This window comes from Hipposideros armiger, unplaced genomic scaffold (assembly GCF_001890085.2).
Source record: "Hipposideros armiger isolate ML-2016 unplaced genomic scaffold, ASM189008v1 scaffold_70, whole genome shotgun sequence".
Classification (NCBI taxonomy): domain Eukaryota; kingdom Metazoa; phylum Chordata; class Mammalia; order Chiroptera; family Hipposideridae; genus Hipposideros; species Hipposideros armiger.
In genome coordinates, this window is record NW_017731420.1 from 2,589,256 (window position 1) to 2,609,315 (window position 20,060).

The 20,060-nt window shown below is 46.2% G+C and overlaps 1 protein-coding gene across 5 annotated transcripts in view; it reads left to right on the top strand.

The window, feature by feature from the left end:
• The window catches only part of VPS13B (vacuolar protein sorting 13 homolog B), an 810,211-nt gene that overhangs the window by 783,676 nt on the left and 6,475 nt on the right, over positions 1 to 20,060 (top strand). For all 5 annotated transcript variants that reach the window (XM_019642536.1, XM_019642534.1, XM_019642538.1 and 2 more), the window contains exons 56-60: positions 2,844 to 3,646; positions 7,731 to 7,907; positions 9,901 to 10,071; positions 17,206 to 17,382; positions 19,609 to 19,711. In XM_019642536.1, the coding sequence (XP_019498081.1) occupies positions 2,844 to 3,646; positions 7,731 to 7,907; positions 9,901 to 10,071; positions 17,206 to 17,382; positions 19,609 to 19,711 (1,431 nt within the window). The remainder of the gene's footprint in view (positions 1 to 2,843; positions 3,647 to 7,730; positions 7,908 to 9,900; positions 10,072 to 17,205; positions 17,383 to 19,608; positions 19,712 to 20,060) is intronic.

Sequence of the window (20,060 nt, forward strand, 5' to 3'; positions counted from 1 at the left end):
TGATAAGCCTAAAATAGAGAAAACAAAATATAAAATTGCACATTCACAGAGAGAGAAAGAGAGAGAGAGAGAGAAAGAGAGAGAGAGAAACTTTCCTAGAAATAAGCCTGAAAAGAAAAGAATCACAGTGTTAATAGATGTGGGGTTATAAGTGATTACTATTTAATAATTTTCTGTACATTAATTTTCCTACAGAAAGAATTTATTTTGTAATCAGAAAAAGTGATTTATTATTATTCATAATTTAACATTTATATTAAATAATGATACCAACTTTTAGACATTTGTTTAAGCCCCTCTTTAAAAAAGTTGCTTTTCATATATGGTTAGGAACTCATTAATTTGGACCCTGCCAAATTATTATTAATTTTAATTTATAATATTTCAAACAAAGGTGGGTAGAATGTTTTCTTTGCCCAGAAGTGTTTGTAAAAAATTAATAGTATAGCAAAACTGGAGAGTAAATTGTATCAAGTCTATACAACAATTTCAGAAACATTTTATCTAGGGCATTAGTAGGGCACTCTTAATGACAATAGCAACATACATCCATACATTCAGTGGTAGAAATAGGAAAGGCATCGGTATTTACTTGTGCTTCCTTAATTCATTTATTCAACAAATATTTTTCAAGTGCTTACTGGATGCCAGATGCTGTTTTAGGGATAGCAATTCATCAGTGAATAAAAACACCAGGGCCAGCCGAGTGGCTCAGTCGATTAAGAGCTCGCTCAAGAGTTTGAGCTCTGAGCAACAGCAGTTCGATTCCCGGCCTGAGCTGAGCAGCTGCTGAGCTGCCAACAGGTGGCAGGATGGCTCAGCTAAAGAAAAAACAACAACAAAAAAAACCACACCAAAATCTCTGCTCTTGGGGAAATCACATTCTCAGACCTGTGGAATGGGAGGACAAAGAATAAACATAATAAAAAAAGATATTTTATGGTAATCATAAATCTAAAGTTATTTTCTTGTAATAAAATGTAAAGACAGTTGGCATTCTGCAGATATAAAAATAGAGCCTAGTAAGAAAGACTAGGAGTACCAGAGCATAGGGACAGAGAGAGCATAGTTTTTAAAAACTTGTGCAAGTAAGCCTCACCAAAAAGTTGACATTTGAGCAAAGCCCTGAAAGCAGCAAGGAGATTACTAGTGTGATTATCTGGAGGAAAAGCTTTCCAGACAGAGGGCACAGCCAGTTCAGAGGTCTGAAGCAGTGTGCCTGGCATGTTGGAGACTCAGAGAAGAGGCCAGCCGGGCCAAATGGATGGGGTGGGCGGGAAAGCAGCCATGCCTGAGGTCAGGGAGACGCATTGAGTAGGGCTTAGTTCTAATTCTGAGTGAAATGGGGAAGTCATTGGAGCATTTTGAGTAGAAAAGTTACATGGTCAGACCTAAATTTTTAGAAGATTGTTTAGCTGCTTTGTTGAAATAGACTGTACAGATGCAAGGGTGGAGGCTGGGAGACTACTTAGGATCATTACAGTTATTCACGCTAGAGATGCAGACGGCTTTAGACTGTGGTATCAGTGCAAGTGGTTAGAAATGGTCAGTTTCTGTATGTCCTTTTAAGGGCAAGCCCATGGTTTCCCCGATGCATTGGAGATGGGTTAGAAATAAAGGCATCAAGGAGGAGTCCAAAATATTTGGTCTAAGCAACTGGTAGAACATGGTTGCCATTAACTAAAGTGGGAAAGACTATATGTAGGTTTGGGGGTAGGAGCTAGAGTTTGAATACAGACCTGACAAGTTGAGTATCTTTTAGACATACAGTGACTCTGTGGATAGGCAGTTACATATATACCTGGAGTTCAGGGAAGTTCAAGGCTAGCAATGTGACTTTCTAAATCATCAGCATATAGATGACTTCTCAACCATGAGACTGAACAAGATCTCCATGGAGAACAAGTGGAGATGGAGAAGACGAAGGGCTGGGACTTGGGCACCTTAACTTTCTGGGCAGAAAGGAGGCAGTAGTCGCATAGGTGACCAGACACATAAAGCATTTCCAGCAGGAGGGGGTTACTGACAACATCAGTGCCCCTGTAGGTCAGGTGAGCCACAGACTGAAAGTCTGTCATTTGATTTAGCCACACAGAAGTCACCAGTGGCCTTGAGGAGAGTTGCTTTGGTACACTGGTGAGGCACAGAGCCTGCTTGGAGCAAGGTTAAGAGAGAACAGAAGGAGAGGACTGGCAAACAATGTGTACAGAAAATACTTTGGAATTTTTATGTAGTGGTAGCTAGAGGAGGTAGGATTAACAAGAGAGATTTTTTAAGATAAGAGAAAAAACAGCATGTTTATAAGCTGCTAGTAATGATGAAAATGAATGATGACCTTGAGGAAGTGCGAGCAGAGTGACTTAGTGCACATAGAGATGTGAGCACGGGCACAGAGCTCCAGACATGGCAGGAGAGCAGAGCACACAGGCCCAGATGCTGGTAGATGGGCCCTTGTGGTGGGAGTTCATGGTGAGTTTTCTTCTGCTTGCTTTACTTCTTCAATTTAAGGAGTCTTGGTTATTTTCTTTTGTCTTCCTGCCTTTTGATGATTATGATAGAGGATTAGTGCACAAAGATTAGAGGGATTTGGGAGTAAAAATATGGTGTTGATAAGGGGAACATAGAGAAACATGACAAGAACTTGTAACAGTCCCATTGGGAACAGTTCCCGATACTGTTGGAGTATGACGGGCTCTGTCCAGACACGATGTACTGAAAGTTGACTTCTTACTTATTTCTTACGAGAATCCGATGGGACATCAGGAGGTGTTCAATAAAGCACTCTCATTGAAAAGAAAACCAAGGGGAAATTAATGTTCCTTTCCTTTTCTTTTCTCCCCTAGAACCCTGGAGAAGATCATGACGTTTAAAATGTTCATCACTCAGTTGAGCCTGGCAGTGTTCGATGAGCTTACCCACCACAAAGCATCATCTGAACTCCTGAGACTCACGCTGGACAGTGTTTTTCTCCAGATGGCCCCAGCAGCCGGCCACCTCCCTGGGGAGGAGCCCACCACGGCACTCTCTCAGCTGTACTGTGTGGAGGTGTACTGTGGGGACCTGCAGTTGGACAACCAGCTGTATAACAAGTCCAACTTCCACTTTGCTGTCTTGGTCTGCCAGGGAGAAAAACCAGAGCCTACCCAGTGTGCCAAAATGCAGAGTCTTCCTATATCCAGCCAAGATTTGGAAGAATACAAGAAAAACTGTTTTATCAAACTTTGCCTCACCTTAAGTGAGAGCGAGAACTTATTTGATATTAACGAGTTCAGTTTTGAATTGAAGCCTGCTCGCTTGTATGTGGAAGATACATTTGTATACTACATCAAAACGTTGTTTGAGACCTACCTTCCTAACAGCAACCTGGATGGTCCCCCCACCAGACTCTCAGGGGGCAAACAGGAGTTGCCCATGCAGGTCAGACAGCACGCCAGGGCCTTGGTGAATCCTGTGAAGTTACGGAAACTGGTGATACAGCCAGTGAGTCTCCTTGTCAGCATCCACGCTTCCCTCAAGCTGTACATAGCTTCCGACCACACTCCGCTCTCCTTCTCTATGTTTGAAAGAGGCCCGGTCTTCACCACAGCCAGGCAGCTCGTGCATGCCCTGGCGATGCACTACGCCGCTGGGGCTCTCTTCAGAGCAGGTGAGGACACAAGCTGAGGGTCTGCTGGAGCCTGGGCTGACGGCAATGCTGCGGGGTAGTGCCCTTCCGACTTCCAGACAGAGGGAGGCACTGTGGTGAGAGATGAAAGCATGGGCTCTGCAGTAGACCGCAGTGGGTTTAAATCTAGACTCTGCCACCGCTTGCTCTAAGGCCTTGGGCAAATTAATGCACCTCCCCAAGTCTCAGTTTCCTCATCTCTAAAATGGGTTAAGATTTTTGAGAGGATACAATGAAAGTATTTAAAGTGCCCTGAATTTTGCTTGGCACTTAATAAACACCCAAGCAATAGTAGCTGTTACATTCACTGTTATATAATGCAGAATTGTAATTCCGTTTACTTACACTCTTTTGGCTCCTTGCAGGTACAAGGCTCTATAAGAGCACACCAGTGCAGCCAGGAAAAGCAGCCCAGGCCCTCAGCCCCTAGGCCTAAAAGAAACCTAGTTCTAGGTTGTTAGCTTTCCTCATTACAGCCCTTCATGAATAGCTGTAGGTGAGAAATTCAGAGGACTTGTTTGCTCATAAGATGCATAAAGAGCCTTCTACCTCCCTAGTGCAGCCCTGCCTGTCCAGACAGAAGACAAAGAGAAGGCTGTCGGTGTCTCAGCCTCCACAGGCCTGAGCTGGAAAAGTCTGCAGGGGGTAGTTTGAATATGTGGGCAAAATGTGTGGGGAGGATGGTGCACGAAAGGTTGAGTGTTGGGGACCAAGTTGCCTCAGCGTACTTGTGATAACCAGCTTCAAAGCACAGGTTCTGGACCTAAATTCACTGTAAAGCAGTTTCATTTTGGCAGTCTGGCTCCTCATGTTCCCATGAATTCAAGCAACAAATACTAGCCAGAGTTGGTTGTGGGCCCTTTTGGGGAAAAAAACACAGAAGTCTTACTTTCTGAAAGTCAGGAAGGAGAGAACCTTTGTAACACTGTACTTGGTGAATGTGGTGCAGTAGAAGATTAACATTGTAGCAGTAAAGGACCCATGTTGCCATACTGTTAACATTACATTTTCTCCATAATGAAATTCATAGAGTTAATAGGGCTGCCCAGAACTCTTAACTGAAAATGACAAGATCAGGGAAGGGCCCGCCTGAACTGTTGTTTTGATAGCTTGCACAACAATGAAGACATATTTCCCTCTTACTAAGAAATCATTTAAAAATTGGCAGTTAACATTTCAAATTTGGTAGATCGGTATATTTATAAACAATTCCAGAAACGTACCCTTTCAGGAGGCTTTGCTTTTAACACGAGAAGCAGGCATGTAGATTGCTGAGCGCCGATCAGGGTCCTGGGAAGGAGTAAGTCTCCCACCCAGCCACCCCATAACACTGAGGTATGGGGAGCACCCATCTGTGTAATGAGCTGGCAGAGAAACGCCAGCTGTGACACCGAGGAGCCATGTCCCTGCAGTGCTAAAAATGACCTCTCTCTGCTTTGTTTTATGTTTTTAATGAGCTTTCACAAGAACATTCTGTTTGGATTTTTTGTAATTCACCTAAAAATCCTCTAAGCTGTTCTCCCAACCTCATTACATGCTGAGAAAAGAAATTCTGATATGGAGGGCCAAGTTTTTAGAGTCTGTTGGGAATTCTGTCACTAATAACCTACAGTCTGAAAATTACCTGGAAGAAAACAGTGATTGAAAGAGTTGGAAATGGGAAGATGGTAGGAGGTTACTGACCCCGGGTAGCAGAAGGAGTGTATGAGCATTCTTATAGAAGAAGGGAGAAGGCTGGCCTGGGGGTGAACGGGTGTATCACCATCTCCCATGGGTCAGGGTTCACCCGTGGCACTTGATTAAAGGGTTCCTGACTGGGATGGTTGAAATACCCTGACCTCATTTCTAGGGAAGTTTGTGGATTCACCTCGAAGAGGTTTTAAAAATAAAGAAACAGTAATTAGAAATGAGTAACTAAGCCTATTTGAGGGAAAGCATGTGGGCTTTATAATTTCCTTGGCCACCTCTCTACCCCCAAGTCTCAGTTTGACGGAAAGCCAGACAGGCATCCCTTTTTAACAAAGTTCCCAAGCAATAAGCTAAGGATGTATTTGCTTTGGGAGGAAAGTAGTTAAAGAAGCAGTGCCCTGGGATACTTTCTGCCTTTTTCTGGCCAGCTCAGCTGTCACTGAGAAGTAGCTCTGGTCCACAAATTGCCCTCCATCAGGCTGTGGCCCTAATCTAGGCGATCCTACCCCAACTTTGTGTGGCCAGGGGAGCTAGCTAGCAGACTGGGTTGTTTCTGCTCACTCTGTGCCCCTGTGCTGGCCTCAATGGTCCCACTGTAAAGGAATCTTTGCTGGACAATAGCTATTCTTTTCCTTATTTCCATGTGAAATCTTCGGAGAGAAGGGGAATTAAGATGTCTCTAGCCCAACCTTCTACCTCCAGGCAGAAGCTTACAACTATTCCAGGCTAAAGGACATCTGCTGTTTTTTTACCTCCAGAGAGGGCCCTCCAAGGAAGAGCATTCCACAGCCTTCCTCAGAAAGCTGCCTACTCGGGGTTGCGGCCTGGGCTCACAGAAAGTGGGGGGATGGGGCTTTGGAATCAGGCAAACCTGGGTTGGAAACACAGCCCACGTGTCTAACCATCAGGGAGATTATGAGCAATTGACTTCATCTCTGAGCCAGTTTCATCCTTTTCCTGCTTGCCTGGGAGACGTGGAGTCAGGGTAACACCATGTCGGAGTCTCCTCTGTTCCCTGTGCCTATACACTTCCTGATCCCAGGAAGAGGCTCAGTCAATAGCTAATCTGAGTTTATGTAAAGGGAAGTAACAATACTTTTCTTGGACAGTTTCTTGTGAGAATCAAATAAGCTGAATGCCTGACACCCATAGGTTCTCCCATTTATAATCTTCATCTTCTGGAAATTATTCTCTCTTAACCTAAACCCTAGTGTTATCTTCCTAATGTTCCCGAGAACAGAGGTGGGCTCAAAATTTAAGAACGCCTCTCTCTACAGTGGCTGGGCCTGGGTGTCTGGGTCCCGTTAGGGCTCTGGCTGGGCTTTGCACCCACACTGAGGGATCAGTGACTAGACTGCGGCTCTGTCACAAGCCTGTCCTGCAAGAACCTGCAGGTGAGGCGGAATTGACTCCCCTCGGCTTCTGTCCCTGGGCCTCCCCTTGAGAGCCCTCTCAGCTCGGGGCTGGGCCGGCCGGTGGGTTCCCAGAGAAAGTCGCCTGTTCAGAACGCTCCTCTCCTTAGCCCTTGGCCCTTGCCTGCACCTCCAGGCCTCTGGCGAGAGCCCCAAGCCCCCACCCCAGGGAGGAAGGCAAAGGGAAGGCACTGCTTGAGTCCGCACCACAGCCACGTTCCCACGAGGCAGTGCACACAGCAGTCAGGCCCCTGAGCAGGCCAGCTCCTGGCAAGCCCCAGCTCAAATAGGAAACCAGATCCAAAGGTCCCCCCCTGGGACATTCCCAGGGAACACTCCCCTCTCTCTGACCTCATCAGCATGTCCATGTCACCAAGTTTACACAACTGGAACTAGGGTTGAAGGGGAGACATTTGTCTGGCTCCAGCTCCGCTCCAAAGGGAAGCACTCAGCTTGGTAGGATTGGGAAAGATTAAAAATAACTCCTCCATCCTTGTCAGAACTTTGCATCCCCTTTGTAACACCCCATTTAGCAGCTGGCCTCCCCTGACCGTGCATCTCCTCCTGTCCCAGTGCCTCTGCTGCCCCAAGGAGGCTTTACAGATCACATCCCGGCCTGCTAACACCTGCAGCCTGAGGGCCCCCTCTCCCTGGGTGGGTGGGAGCGTTCATCCCCTACACACGGGTCCCTTTTAGCGGGAATATGGGAGACTCCGGCTGGGAAGCCATATTAAAGTTATTTGTGAGGCTGCCAAAAGGATCACTTTGATTTATAAAGTATGAAAGTTTGCCACATCTGAATTCACAGTGAATGAGTTATTTCCCATATTTTGTTCCAAAGGAGCTTATTACATTCTCAAGTCTAGTGTAAAAAATGAATTGCAGGGAAAATGGGTCACTTTTCCCCAATGTGGACAGTGCTGTAGTTAAGGTTTCAGTAACCCCTTTCCTTTGGTCCCTTCCAGGCTGGGTGGTTGGATCTCTGGAAATCCTCGGCAGCCCGGCCAGTCTGGTGCGAAGCATCGGCAACGGGGTCTCCGACTTCTTTAGGCTCCCGTATGAGGGGCTGACCCGGGGCCCAGGAGCCTTTGTGAGTGGAGTTTCCAGAGGGACAACATCATTTGTAAAGCACATTTCCAAAGGTAGCTATTTTGGTTCCTTGTAATAATGCCTGTTTTCATTCCTTCCTGTCTTATTTTTTCATTTTTAAAGAACGTGTTAAAGTTTTAAATGCGTTAAGTTTGCCTCTCACTTTGTTTGGCGTGTTAGCTTGCAGTGAAATGTTGGATTTGTAACAAAGCTCATGCATAACATCTTATGTTTTAAACAGATCACTGCTTGCCTGTGTAGTGTGTGAAAATGTTTCAGAAACTTCAGAATTTTAAACCTCCCATTGGGAAAACAAGGATTGGCTCAACTGTTATTCCATGTGATAAATACAGAAATATTAAAGGTGTTCAGGACTTCTGCTAAACATCAGAAATCCTACACTGTGTTGCCTCATCATATTTTTTTTTAATGTAGATACAGTTGTCATAACTTTCGCATGGATATGGATACATTTTGACATGGAAGCCGGTCTGGAGTCAAACTGCCAACTTTTCTCTAGCATGCCACGTAAACAGTGCCATCTTGTGGCCTAAACAGGTCATCAGGCACAGAAGCCACACTGCTGCCCCGTACAAGGAGAATGTTTTCGTTTCATCCCTGTGTTTGCTTGACGATATTTTGGTCAGGTTGGCAGTGACCCGGGAACTAACCAGGGCCATCTGAGTCTCCCTTTCTTCTCAGCAGGAGGCAGGGAAAACAGCGCAAAGGGCTTCTCCCCCATAAGACGCTTTTTACTGTCAACAGTGCCGCAACTCTGTTACGAGTAGACAGGTTATAGAAGTCTCTAGAAGGCCTCTAAAGAAGACTTGAGATTGAAAAATGAGAACCCATGATCCATGGGGGTGGGGTGGGGGTGCTGGCAAAAGGACAGCAGGAGCAGTAAACCAAATTCCCTGGACAATGACAGGACCATTCCCCTGGGACCCAGTCATCCAGGAGGCCTGCGAGCTGAGCTGCAGGAACTCACAGATGAGTCACGGGTGGATTTCTCACTTCTGACACTTAAATCTTTGAGGTTCTGTTGTTTTTATTATAAAATGGGACAACCAACACCTGCTAAATGGAACTCCATTGGTAATTTTAGCGTGCTGACTCACTGAATGTTTTTTTACACTTGTTCTCTCCTTCTCTTAGCAAAATCCATTTGGTTTGTGTGTGTGTATGTGTGCATGGATTTTTTTCTTTTCAGATTCCTGGTAAAGATGCAGCTGCAAAAACATCTTCCATTTCTTCTTGAAACTAGACATGCATAACAGATGAGCTAATTCATTAGCTTCCAAAATGTGTCCATTGATGTCTTTCAGTTTTGCTCATTGAGATCTATGCAGACTTGCTAGAGGGGATTATGAATATTTTGAGCAAGATGCTAAAATAGCCTTTCTTAGGAAAAAACAGATGGAATCGTGCCTTTTACATGATTTACTCCCTTTATTGTCCTCACTTTTCTCAGCTAACATCCTGGATATAAAAATGGTGCATATTCTCTGTGGCACAATAATTATTTCCTCAGAATGTCAAACGATAAAGCTTACTGTCTCCCTTTACTATGACTAAAGTAATAAGAAGGTAATAATTTTTAGTTCTAAAGTGGAAACATTTCTTTACAATCTATCTAAAATTCAGCAACTAACCTTAACCTTTAAACTCAGAGCAAGCAAATTTTAACCTTCAAACCTGGGCCTTAATGAGGACTTCAAAACTAACTGTTTTAGCCAAGCCTTGACAATCAAATGATAGTGAATGATAGTGTCATATGAAACTCTAGGCATTTTTCTGGTAGCAGAGATTCTTATCCTACCCCTTTTAAGGAGTGCCATCACTCTCATAAGCAAGTGTAAACCTTCACCCCATTTTCTTAAGGCTGTGCTTGAAACTGCCCATGAGAAAACCACCATCACTCGCCCCCTGGGCACATCCAGAAGGCACACTGCCCCTCTCCCCCGCCCCAGCCCTCTAGGGACCACTCCATTGGCGGCCACCATATATGTGACCAGGAGGCCAACCCACATGCTCTTGTGCCCTCAGGTACCCTCACCTCCATCACCAACCTGGCCACGAGCCTGGCCCGGAACATGGACCGGCTCTCGCTCGATGAGGAGCACTACAACCGGCAGGAGGAATGGCGACGGCAGCCCCCAGAGAGCCTGGGCGAGGGGCTCCAGCAAGGCCTGTCTCGGCTGGGCATCAGCCTGCTCGGTAAGAGGGTGCCGGGACCGTGGGCTCACACCTGCCCTCTGGCTCTGCCAGCAGGCCAAGGGGTGCTGCTCCCAGCACTGGGGGTGGTTGTGAAGTGCAGATCCTTTGTGAAGACAAAGCTGAGCTCAGAGAGGATACTGCGCTCGGGCTGTCTCCCACCCTGAGTCGGTGAAGCCCCGGCCAGCACCGTGTTGTGGCACCACGGGGGGGCCTCCTGTCCCATCGGAGGCTCACCTGTGCAAACGCTGAGCTCCGCCTTCCTTCGCCTCTAGTATGCAATGTGTCTCTGGCCTCCTTGCAGTTCTCCCATAGGAGGCCCCCTGAGGATGGGGGTGTCAGCACAAGGACAGCGGCACACAGCTGTTTGCTTGTTAACGTGAGTTAACGGGCCAACCTGAAACACTGGCCCCTCACTACACAGAGATTGCAGACGTTGCTTCTGTGTGAGAAGCACTTGAGCAGCTTGCAACTGTCATGTAAGCTTCAGTGAGGAGCCCGCGTTTTCCTTTTGTTTTTTTAAGAGTGCCTGACTCAGGGTAATTATCGTTTGTCGAGCAGCCAGATGGTATAGTTAGAGGTGAAGATTACTATGGATATTTCTGAATATTAACAAATGTTTGAAAAATAAGTTGCTTTGGAAAAGTCTATAAAAAGGAAGCTTCAGAGCTGAACTTTTGCAGAGCAGGATTTTCAAGGATATCTTTTGTTTATTTGTTTGCAAAGGAATTTAAAACTGTGTTGCTTGGCAGCATGCCTGCCTAGCATCTGAAGGAGTGTGCATCTCACAGAGATCAAAGTGCCCCAAAGCAGAGGGAACAAAGGTCAGAAAAGATGAGCTTGAAAGGATTTGTCCTCTCTCGTCTGCAGTTCCAAACACAGCCCCTCAACTCCCACCGTAGCCAGCTGAGGCTCTGAGAGGAAGCAGTAAGATGTTACAAGTGCAGGTTAAGTTACCAGAAGTTGTTTAAGTCGTAACATTCAGGGGTGTGGGCCACTGTCATTTGATAATGCATGGAAATTGGGAGGCTAATGGCCTGGTGGTGGAACTGCTGGGTAAAGGAGCAACCCGAAAGCAGTGGGGGCTGCTCTACAGAAGGGGGCTGTCGGGAGGGGGAAGGGGGGCGGGGGCAGAGCCCCCGATAAGATGTCCAGGCCCTTCTTTGTGACCTCAGGCAAGTCCTTATCTTCTCTGTACCTGGGTTTCTCTTGTAAATTAGGGCTGGAAATAGCATTATTAAAAGTCATGATGGTCAGCCAGGTGCCAGGCTCAGGGCCCGTGTTTGGTCATCAGCACCCATCATGTTATATTATGGTAGTAAAGGTACCGTAAGTGTTGCTGGATTTCAAAAAGGGTCACGTGAGCAATGGCAGGAGGCTTTTTGCTTTAGTTTTACTCCAGTGGGTTAAGTTGCTGTAACCACAGGAAGCAACAGTGAGATTTTTCTTGGGGGCCTCAAGTCATAGTTTGGGGATTGTGGGACCTCTTTTTGCTAAGAATTGTGGGCTTCCGTGCATTCTGCTCTGAGCAGAAGGGCTTCCTTCCCGCTCTCCGAGCTCTTCCTGGAGCTTGGAGCTCACAGGGGCTCACAGAGGCCTGAGCCGGCTGGCATGTGACTGTTTCCACCCTGACTGACCTGTTCTCCTCCCACCCAGAAGCCCATCCCCACTACCCAGTTTCCACTGTGTGAAACTGTGCCTGATGGTAGAAATCAGTTATATGAGGAGCCAGGGCTCTGCCTTTGTGATGTCGCCTTTGGGGCTCAGCTCCTGTTTTAACCAGGGTAGAAAGTCGTAAAGCTTCGCTCTTTGCTGTAGTCATAGTGGCGTGTACATCCTCATCCATGCAAGGGAATCATCTGGTCTGAGGAAACTGCAGTGGGCTCGCAGAGTCTTTCTGCATCTCTGGTAATTTCCCAAAACCTAGGCGTTCTGGGGGTGACAGACCCTCCTCAGTGTATGCCAGCTGTGCCTGCAGGCGCGGGCCTGACCCTGGCCCAGCAGCACACCCACGCTGTGCTCCTCAGATGGTTCCGTTCACAGTGGGCATCTCATGGTTGGCCCAAACCCGCCTCCTTTCCTCTAAGAGTTTAAGAACTCTCTGTGTCCCACACAATCACTGCATTATCTCAGAGCACCTGGTCCCAGAACCACCTGATGTGGGGCAGGAAGACGAGACAGGGAGAAGTACTGACCAAGCCCCCACACCTGGGAGAAGTATAGATTTGTCACCATTTAATCCATTGCCAGAAATGGTGTTTAAAAGTGCCAAATGCAATTAAGTGCCTAATTGATGCCAGAGCTATTATCATATAATAGTTTGAAATCCATGCTTGGTGAAATCAAAATGCTAGTTCCTCAGTTTCCTCCTTTACAAGACAGAAACTTTAATGACCCACTTAGTAGAAACATTTAAAGAACACATCAGGGTTGACAGAGTCCTTTCACATGTGTCATGTTATTTGATCTTCAAGCCCTAGGCATGGATGAGGTTAACTGACTGCCCAGGTCAAACCTCCAGCTAGGACAAGAGCCTGATCTTCCCACGTGTCATCCACCACGGAGGGCTCCAAGCTGGAAACAATCAGGATGTGGGGAGACTGAACAATTGAAAGTTCCAGGGTGGGGAAAACACATTTCCCCCAAATGTTTATGGGTTGGGGGGCCTTCCTGATGCTGCTTCGCCCTCATGGAGACACTGTGGAGTGTTATGAGGCACTTGAAAAATCAAAGAAAGTCTTTAGCTGCCACCCCCAGCCACATCGCCTCAGGTCAGCGAGGAAGTGTCAGCTGGCAGAGAGATGAGGCTCTTGGACGGGCTCCACCACAGTTTTCGGAAAGCAATGGCTTCTGGAACAATTCTGTTTAGCCTGCAGAACTGGCATCAGGCTTGCCCACATTTACCAGATCCAGCCCCCATACACCCCACTTTCTACTACACCCTGGAGTCTGTGCTACGAGAGGATGTGAGCTCCGTGTCACAGTTACACTCCACATTCCCTCCCAAACGTGACTTCTCTCTCATGAATACCATTGGCAGGATATCAGAGCTTGCTTCTCTGACCCACACTTCTTTTGGGCTGCTGCCTGACTTATGAAGCATTGCTGGATTTCTGAGCAGCCGCACCCTCTGTCTTCACGGCCACTCTTGGGATGCCATTTGGAATCCCAACAAAATCGGCCTCTACCAGATGAATCAGGACATGTTCCTTCATGTCCTGAGCAAAGAGCTGTGTACCCAGAGACGGCACTTAGGAGTAGTGCCTCCGATACCACTGTCAGCCGTCAGCAGATGGGTCTGCAGGTAGCAGGGAACTCAGGAATAACAGTACTTCCTTCTCAGCTTCCTCATCTGTTCTGGTCAGAGTACGCTGATCTCAAGCTGAAATACCTGCTACACGGTGGGTCTCGTTTGTCTCTGGAATGGAGAGCTGCAGAGTGACGTCCCAGCTTAGGCCTGCACCTTTGCTATTGTGACTTAGTTTCAAAGTGCCCAAAATATAATTATACCATGTGGTAAGGACACCACCAAAATAGCCACCCAGGCAGGGACTTGCATGGCCCAGGGACAGTGTTTTTCGCCTAAGACGGGGGAGCAAGTCCCGGAACTGATGAGCGAGGGCCATTTTAGTTCCCTGGCTGCAAAGAAAGCCCTCCTCTTCCAACTACAGGTTACAGAAGGCCAGCCCTCCCCACTTTCTGCCTTGGCCGGCACACGTGGAGCCCAGAGGCGCTCCCCTGCGAGGTGTCCTCTTCCTTCTTTGCCCCACTTCATCACATCACAGCTGTCTCCATGTGGCCGCCCACCCTGTGGGCCTGATGCCAACAGACAAGTCTGGGGATCAGTTTCCACTACTTAAAGCCTGAGAGCAGAGTTTGAGTATATGACAGTAAATAATTTACCAGTTGTGGGATTTAGCTGGATTATACTAATAAGAGAGCCTTCTGAAGCCCTATGAAAAGCTTCTCCTCTCAAGGCACGGCTGCAGACACCACGGAATGGCTGCCAGTCTCTCGCTGCCTTTCTGTTCTCCGCCTCGCACCTGGTGACCAGGGAGGTGTCGGTGTGTGTGACGTGCCAGCTTTCCCCCTTCCAGGATCAGGTGCTGAGCGACGGCATGCGATCTGACAGCTTCTACTCTACCTCTCAGAATCTAACACCTTGTCATGGGGTCCAGGCTTTCCACGTTTCAGGCTGCCCAAATAGTTTATCTATCAAAGCCATAGTAACTGAGCCTTGACTGTGGCTGGTGGCTGCAGAAAGCGGAAGATCAAAGGGTAGTTTCACTGTGATACCTGTTTGCACTTAGGCAGGTAGAAGTTGGAGCCCTGTGTGGATGAGAATCATGGCCCTCAAAGCCCCATGTGTGTACAGGTTGGGCCTGGCGCATTAATGAGAGGTGGGAGAGTCACAGCGAAATAACCACATGCCCCCCCACCCCCAACTCAGTTTTAATAGGCTCAACAGAAATCTGCATTTGAGAAAAGACATTTCTCTCAGAAATGCAGGCAATAATATAATTTACTGATGACTTTGTAATTATTTACCCCAGTTTTCCTACTCTTCAGCATGGAGACCTAGCAAAAAAATCAGACAATGAAATCCTAACAGCGATATTCCTTGATTTGATGCTTTTCACTTTGTCTGCTCTGAAATGACTTGAGGACAAGCCCCTGGGGGTGTTGCCTCTCCCAGGCACTGATGGCAGCCACCACCTCAGTGTGGCTGGTTCCGTTAATACTTCCCAGCTGCTCTGCCTCCTAAGCTCACAGGTGGAGAGCAGAGCATCAGATTCCTCAGACTGAAGATATGAGGCGAGCTCCCCAGCCCGAGTGCCAGGATCGGGTGTCCTGGGGGCGCTGGAGCAGTGATCTCTCTGCCCTCCATAGCAGGGCTGCTGGCGCCAGCTGTGAGCAGCTTCCTCTGCTTCCCGTGTCGTAGTATCTTTAGAAGGTTTGAGAAGGGTTGGTCTAGGCTGGGAAACAGACCTGTCGCCTCAGGTCATTCTTAATCTGTCAATACATAAACTTAAGTGGCTCTGTCAAAATTTAAAGCAATGGAATCCTTGAAGAACATTCCCTTTACTGTTGACCTGAAGGAACCGGCCTTTGGTGTTTCTGGATTTTGTTCAATGGAATATTGCTTGAAATTAGCAGGTCATTAACTGAGACCTGGAAATCTCTGGTTGCTCAGGAGATTTTGAATTAGTGGCATTTGGAATAATGGGGTTTGACGTGTACTAAATTTCTACCAGGGAGACTGTGCGTTTTCATTAATCCTAGCAGGATTGAGTTGAAAACAAAGAATTGTGTCAAGAAAAATGAAATTTTTACCTTTTGCTGAGTTAGGGAACCCTTCACTCCATCCTGGGGAAAATAATCAGAACTGGTGAGGCCTTTACTAGATTTCATCATTGGTCCCTCAAAGAACAAGGACAAACCACCCCACAGGAAAGCCATTAGAACAGACACTGGCGAGGGCAGAGTTTTGCAGCTGTTCTAAAGTGAAGAGTAAGTGGCCAAACCTCAGATAAAAAGAGAAGGAAGTTTGTCAAGACTGGCAAAGGGCAGAGCTTGGTGGTTAAGAGCTGGGCTGTGACTCTCAGTCCCTAGACTCAGAATCCTGCCTCAAGCATAGGACAGCTGTGTGACCTTGGGAAAAGCTACTTAACCTCTCAGTGTCTCAGAGGCCTTATCTGGGAAGTGAGGATAAACACAATGCCTGACTCCTAGGATTATGAAGATTAACGACCTCATACAAGTGAAGCTCTTCACAGTCCCCAGCACACAGTAAGCACTCAGATCAGATTAACTCTATAGTCATGCTCAGCTTAACAGGGATTGCGTTCTGAGAGGTCCATCAGTAGGCCATTTCGTCATTGGGCAAACATCAGAGTGCAGTTACACAAACCTAGCAGTATATGCACACCTAGGCTGTGGTGTAGCCTGTTACTCCTAGGCTACAGCCAGTACAGCCTGTTGCTGTACAAAACAACAGGAGATTCAATCAGGCACAAAACAGGATGATGACAATCAGGAGACACAGTAAACATAAGATGTCTGAGGCTGCTGCCAATGTGACACAGCACACTGTTTTACAGCAAACTGCTTTTATAAGTAGAAAGAGCACACTCAAAAAAAATGATAAAAAGTATAACAGCAGGTCCTCAAAGAAAGTTGTTTCATTATAACATTGATGAGGTCCCATAGGAACTTAACTCTTGTTTATATCAATTAGCCTCTGGTAAAACTGGTTTCCTTAATATGTCGTTTTGTTTAAAGTCACAGAACCTAACTTTGACCTTAAGTGAAGATTTACTGTATAGTAAATACATAAACCAGTAACCAGTCATTTATCATTATCAGGCATTATGTACTGTACATAATTGTATATCTGTACTTTCATACGACCGGCATGTAGTAGGCTCATTTACACCAGCATCACCACAGATACACTGAGTAACACATTGCACTTTATTACGGCGGCTACAAGGTCACCAGGTGATAGGAATTTTTCGGCCCTATCATAATCTTAGGGGACCACTGTCATTTATGTGCTCCGTTGTTCACCAAAATGTCGTTATGTGGCACATGACTATAATAGAAATAATAATTACTATATTAACAATTCTTATTATTAAATAATTAATATATTAAGTTATTGTTAAATAATTGCTCTTATTTAAAGGGAGAACACGAAAATGGGTGGCCCCTTCCAGTTTTTTTCATCCTCCTGATTCACTGAAAATGTATTATTAGGCTGAGCAGCCTCACTCTCCTCCTAAGGAATTGTTAGCTCTCTTCCCTAAACTGTGTTGCCTGGTTTCTGGAGAAAGTGAAGGCGTGTGGGTGTCACCGTGGAATAGTTGACATGTTTATTAAATTCTGAACTGAACTTCACAGATCCTGACTGTGGATCAAAGCCAGTCTGAACATTGTGTTTTGATGAAGATAATAAATGTCTAACTTAAACTGCCCTCGATGTACTTAGATAATTGGTAAATAAATGTAAAGAACTTAATAATGAGGGTGGGGTTTCATTTTCAAGCCAAATAAAACTGTGTTCCAGGTTGACGGTTTTCCTTTCCTCGGGATTTTAAGCCTCATCCCTTACTGGGGGCTTTTGTTGCTTTTCAGGTGCAATCGCTGGTATAGTCGATCAGCCAATGCAGAACTTCCAGAAAACATCTGAGGCTCATGCTTCAGCAGGACACAAGGCCAAGGGTGTAATCTCAGGCGTGGGGAAAGGACTCATGGGCGTGTTCACAAAGCCCATCGGAGGAGCCGCTGAGCTTGTGTCGCAGACGGGCTACGGTGAGTCGGTACAAAACCTGTTGGGCCAACTCAGACATCACTGATTAATTTGTGTTATTATATTACTATCAAGGGTTCCCTAAGATAATCTAGCCCTTCACATGGCAAAGGAGTGAAACATAAAAGGAATACGTTTGTAAGTAGATAAATAGCTGTCTTTCTCACCTCCTTATGCTTATTTACACGAAGAGTAGAATTGTACTAATAATAAATTACAATAAAATTACAGAACCAGGAAATCAATGACTAATTTCAGTATATGTATACATGTCACAGAATCTTTTTACAATACATTTAATAAAATGTATTGTAGGTTTTAATGAAAAGTAACCAGTTAGAGATTGAGGTCAATATGTAGAAAACACTGAAACAGAGAATAGAATTATTACTTTTTCTGGTGAGCAGTTTGAGAGGAAAAATAGATTATGAGGCAGAAAGATACCTTTAAATTACAACGTGTATGTATTTGGACAATGAGAGAGAGACAGGAGCATTGTGTGTGTGTGTGTGTGTGTGTGTGTGTGTGTGTGTGTACATGGGTGTGTGCACACATGCCCACAGAGCTTTGCGCTTGGCATGGCTTCCTCACCTGCAGACTCCATGCTGCCGCTGCAGCCAGGCCAAGTCTCCTGGCCAATGGCAGTCAAGGCATATGACCTGCACCTGAGAGCCCTTTCCCCAGACAGCTGTGGAGAACTTGGGCTCGCGGTACTAGTTGCACCAGGATGTGGCGTGCCAGGCCCTCTCCCCACGCATGCGTGTGCACACAGAGCAGTGGGCGTGTGGGAAAGGAAGCATCTCCTCCCGTGCTTATTTTCTGCATTCTTGACAGAGTACATGGAAGTGACTTTTCATAAACAGGTGACTGGAATTGTTTCCTTCTTACCCAAAATCAGTGTCATCACTTTGGTGGGGAAGCAGGCTACCTAGCTAGTATCACAAACTAGAGGGGCTCTCTCATTTGTCAGACATGTGAGCCCTCTGCATCTGGCCATAAAGTCAGCAGGGGACATTTCACCGCAGACATCCTGCACCTCAGTAGATCTGACAAGAGGCAGCCAGATCAGGGCGTAAAAACTGTCTGAAAGGAAGAGCGCAGCAGATGCATGCCCACACTCAGGCAACCGTCCGGGAGGCTCCTTTAAGAGACCACACAGACGCCAACATGTGTTCCGCTTCGCTTCTCCCCTGCCGCCTCCCTCCCTGCGTCTGTCTCTCCTTCTGTGAATGACATTTTCACTCACAGGGAAACTGACAAAAAGAACTCATACAACTCCTAAGTGGACAAAGTTAAATACTCCCTTATCAAATGCTTACACGTTAATAAAAACAGTATTTCTTTTGCTCTAGACTCCAGTGAGGGAAAGTCAACTCATACTTCATAAATTCCTTTGGTTTTGAAAACACCATTGTGCGTTTCCCAGGGCTGAGGAACTCTCCTTATGTAAGAGCATCTCAGAACAGAGCTTCGCATGGCCTTGTTGGTTTCCATCATTCTTGTAAAACTTTTATTACTGCACTGAAGGTTTTATAAACCACTAACTCTTAGTCTAATGACTGTGCCTCGTTTATAAACATTTACAAGCCCTCAGAAAGCACACATGCTGTACCATCTTTGGTTCTGGAGAGCCTCTTTGGAGGCCTGCATGGCTGCTGCTCAGTGCCCAGGTTTGGTGCTGGCACTGGAGAGAGCGTGTAATAAACTGGAGGCCCCACGAGCACTCAGAAATGTATATGGATTCATGTTTAACAGCTGGATTAAGTCACTTAAATACTGTATCTAGGCAAACCATGTGCCTTTGTGTGCATCTCTCTGTGTGTTGTGGTTTTTTATTATTTGACCAGCCACAGCACAGATACAGAAGAATTCTAATATTAAGCAAGAAAAATCAACTAACAATCTTGACTTTTTTATCACATAAATTGTAAATGATGTGTAAGCCATTGCTCAGGACCGATTACTCCCAGGAGCATAATGCTTCCTCTAATTACCAGTCTATGATGGACTGCAAAGTCATTCCGATTTCAGTTTGTAGCTAATGTAAAATCACCAGGGTTAAGTGCATTGCAATATTTAATGATTATCTGTACACTTGCTTCCAAAGATGTGACATCATTTCAGATCTGCAGCATTTTATGGATGGCTCTAAGCAGATGACATCACTGTAGCAGGGGACTGTTTTCCAGAAAACAACTAGTAAAACCCCCTTACTTCTCTTACCACAGGTATTTTACATGGAGCTGGACTTTCTCAGCTTCCCAAACAGCGCTATCAGCCAAGCGATCTACATGCCGACCAGGCTCCAAATAGCCACGTCAAATATGTCTGGTAAAATTATTGAGACACTTGCTCAACTGTACATGCGTGTTGTGTGTTAACAGGGCCTGGCTTGCTCTCAAGCTAACGAGCTATACTGCCAGGGGAGCCCAAGAGGAGCCGTCATTGTCAGCGTCTCAGGCAGCACAGGGGCATCCTCGAGCCAGGGAAAGGCGGCTATCCCTAAAGCTGGGTCTGCCACTCAGGAGGATCTCACTGGCAGGGAAGCCAGGGCCCGCGAGAGGGCGTGAGACTCTCTGTGGAACCAGCTTTCTAATTAGGGGTGACATCTTTAATGGGAAGAAAAGGAAGTAACCAGAGCCCAGGGAAATCTTTGTCCCCAGAAGGAACTGGGCTCTGC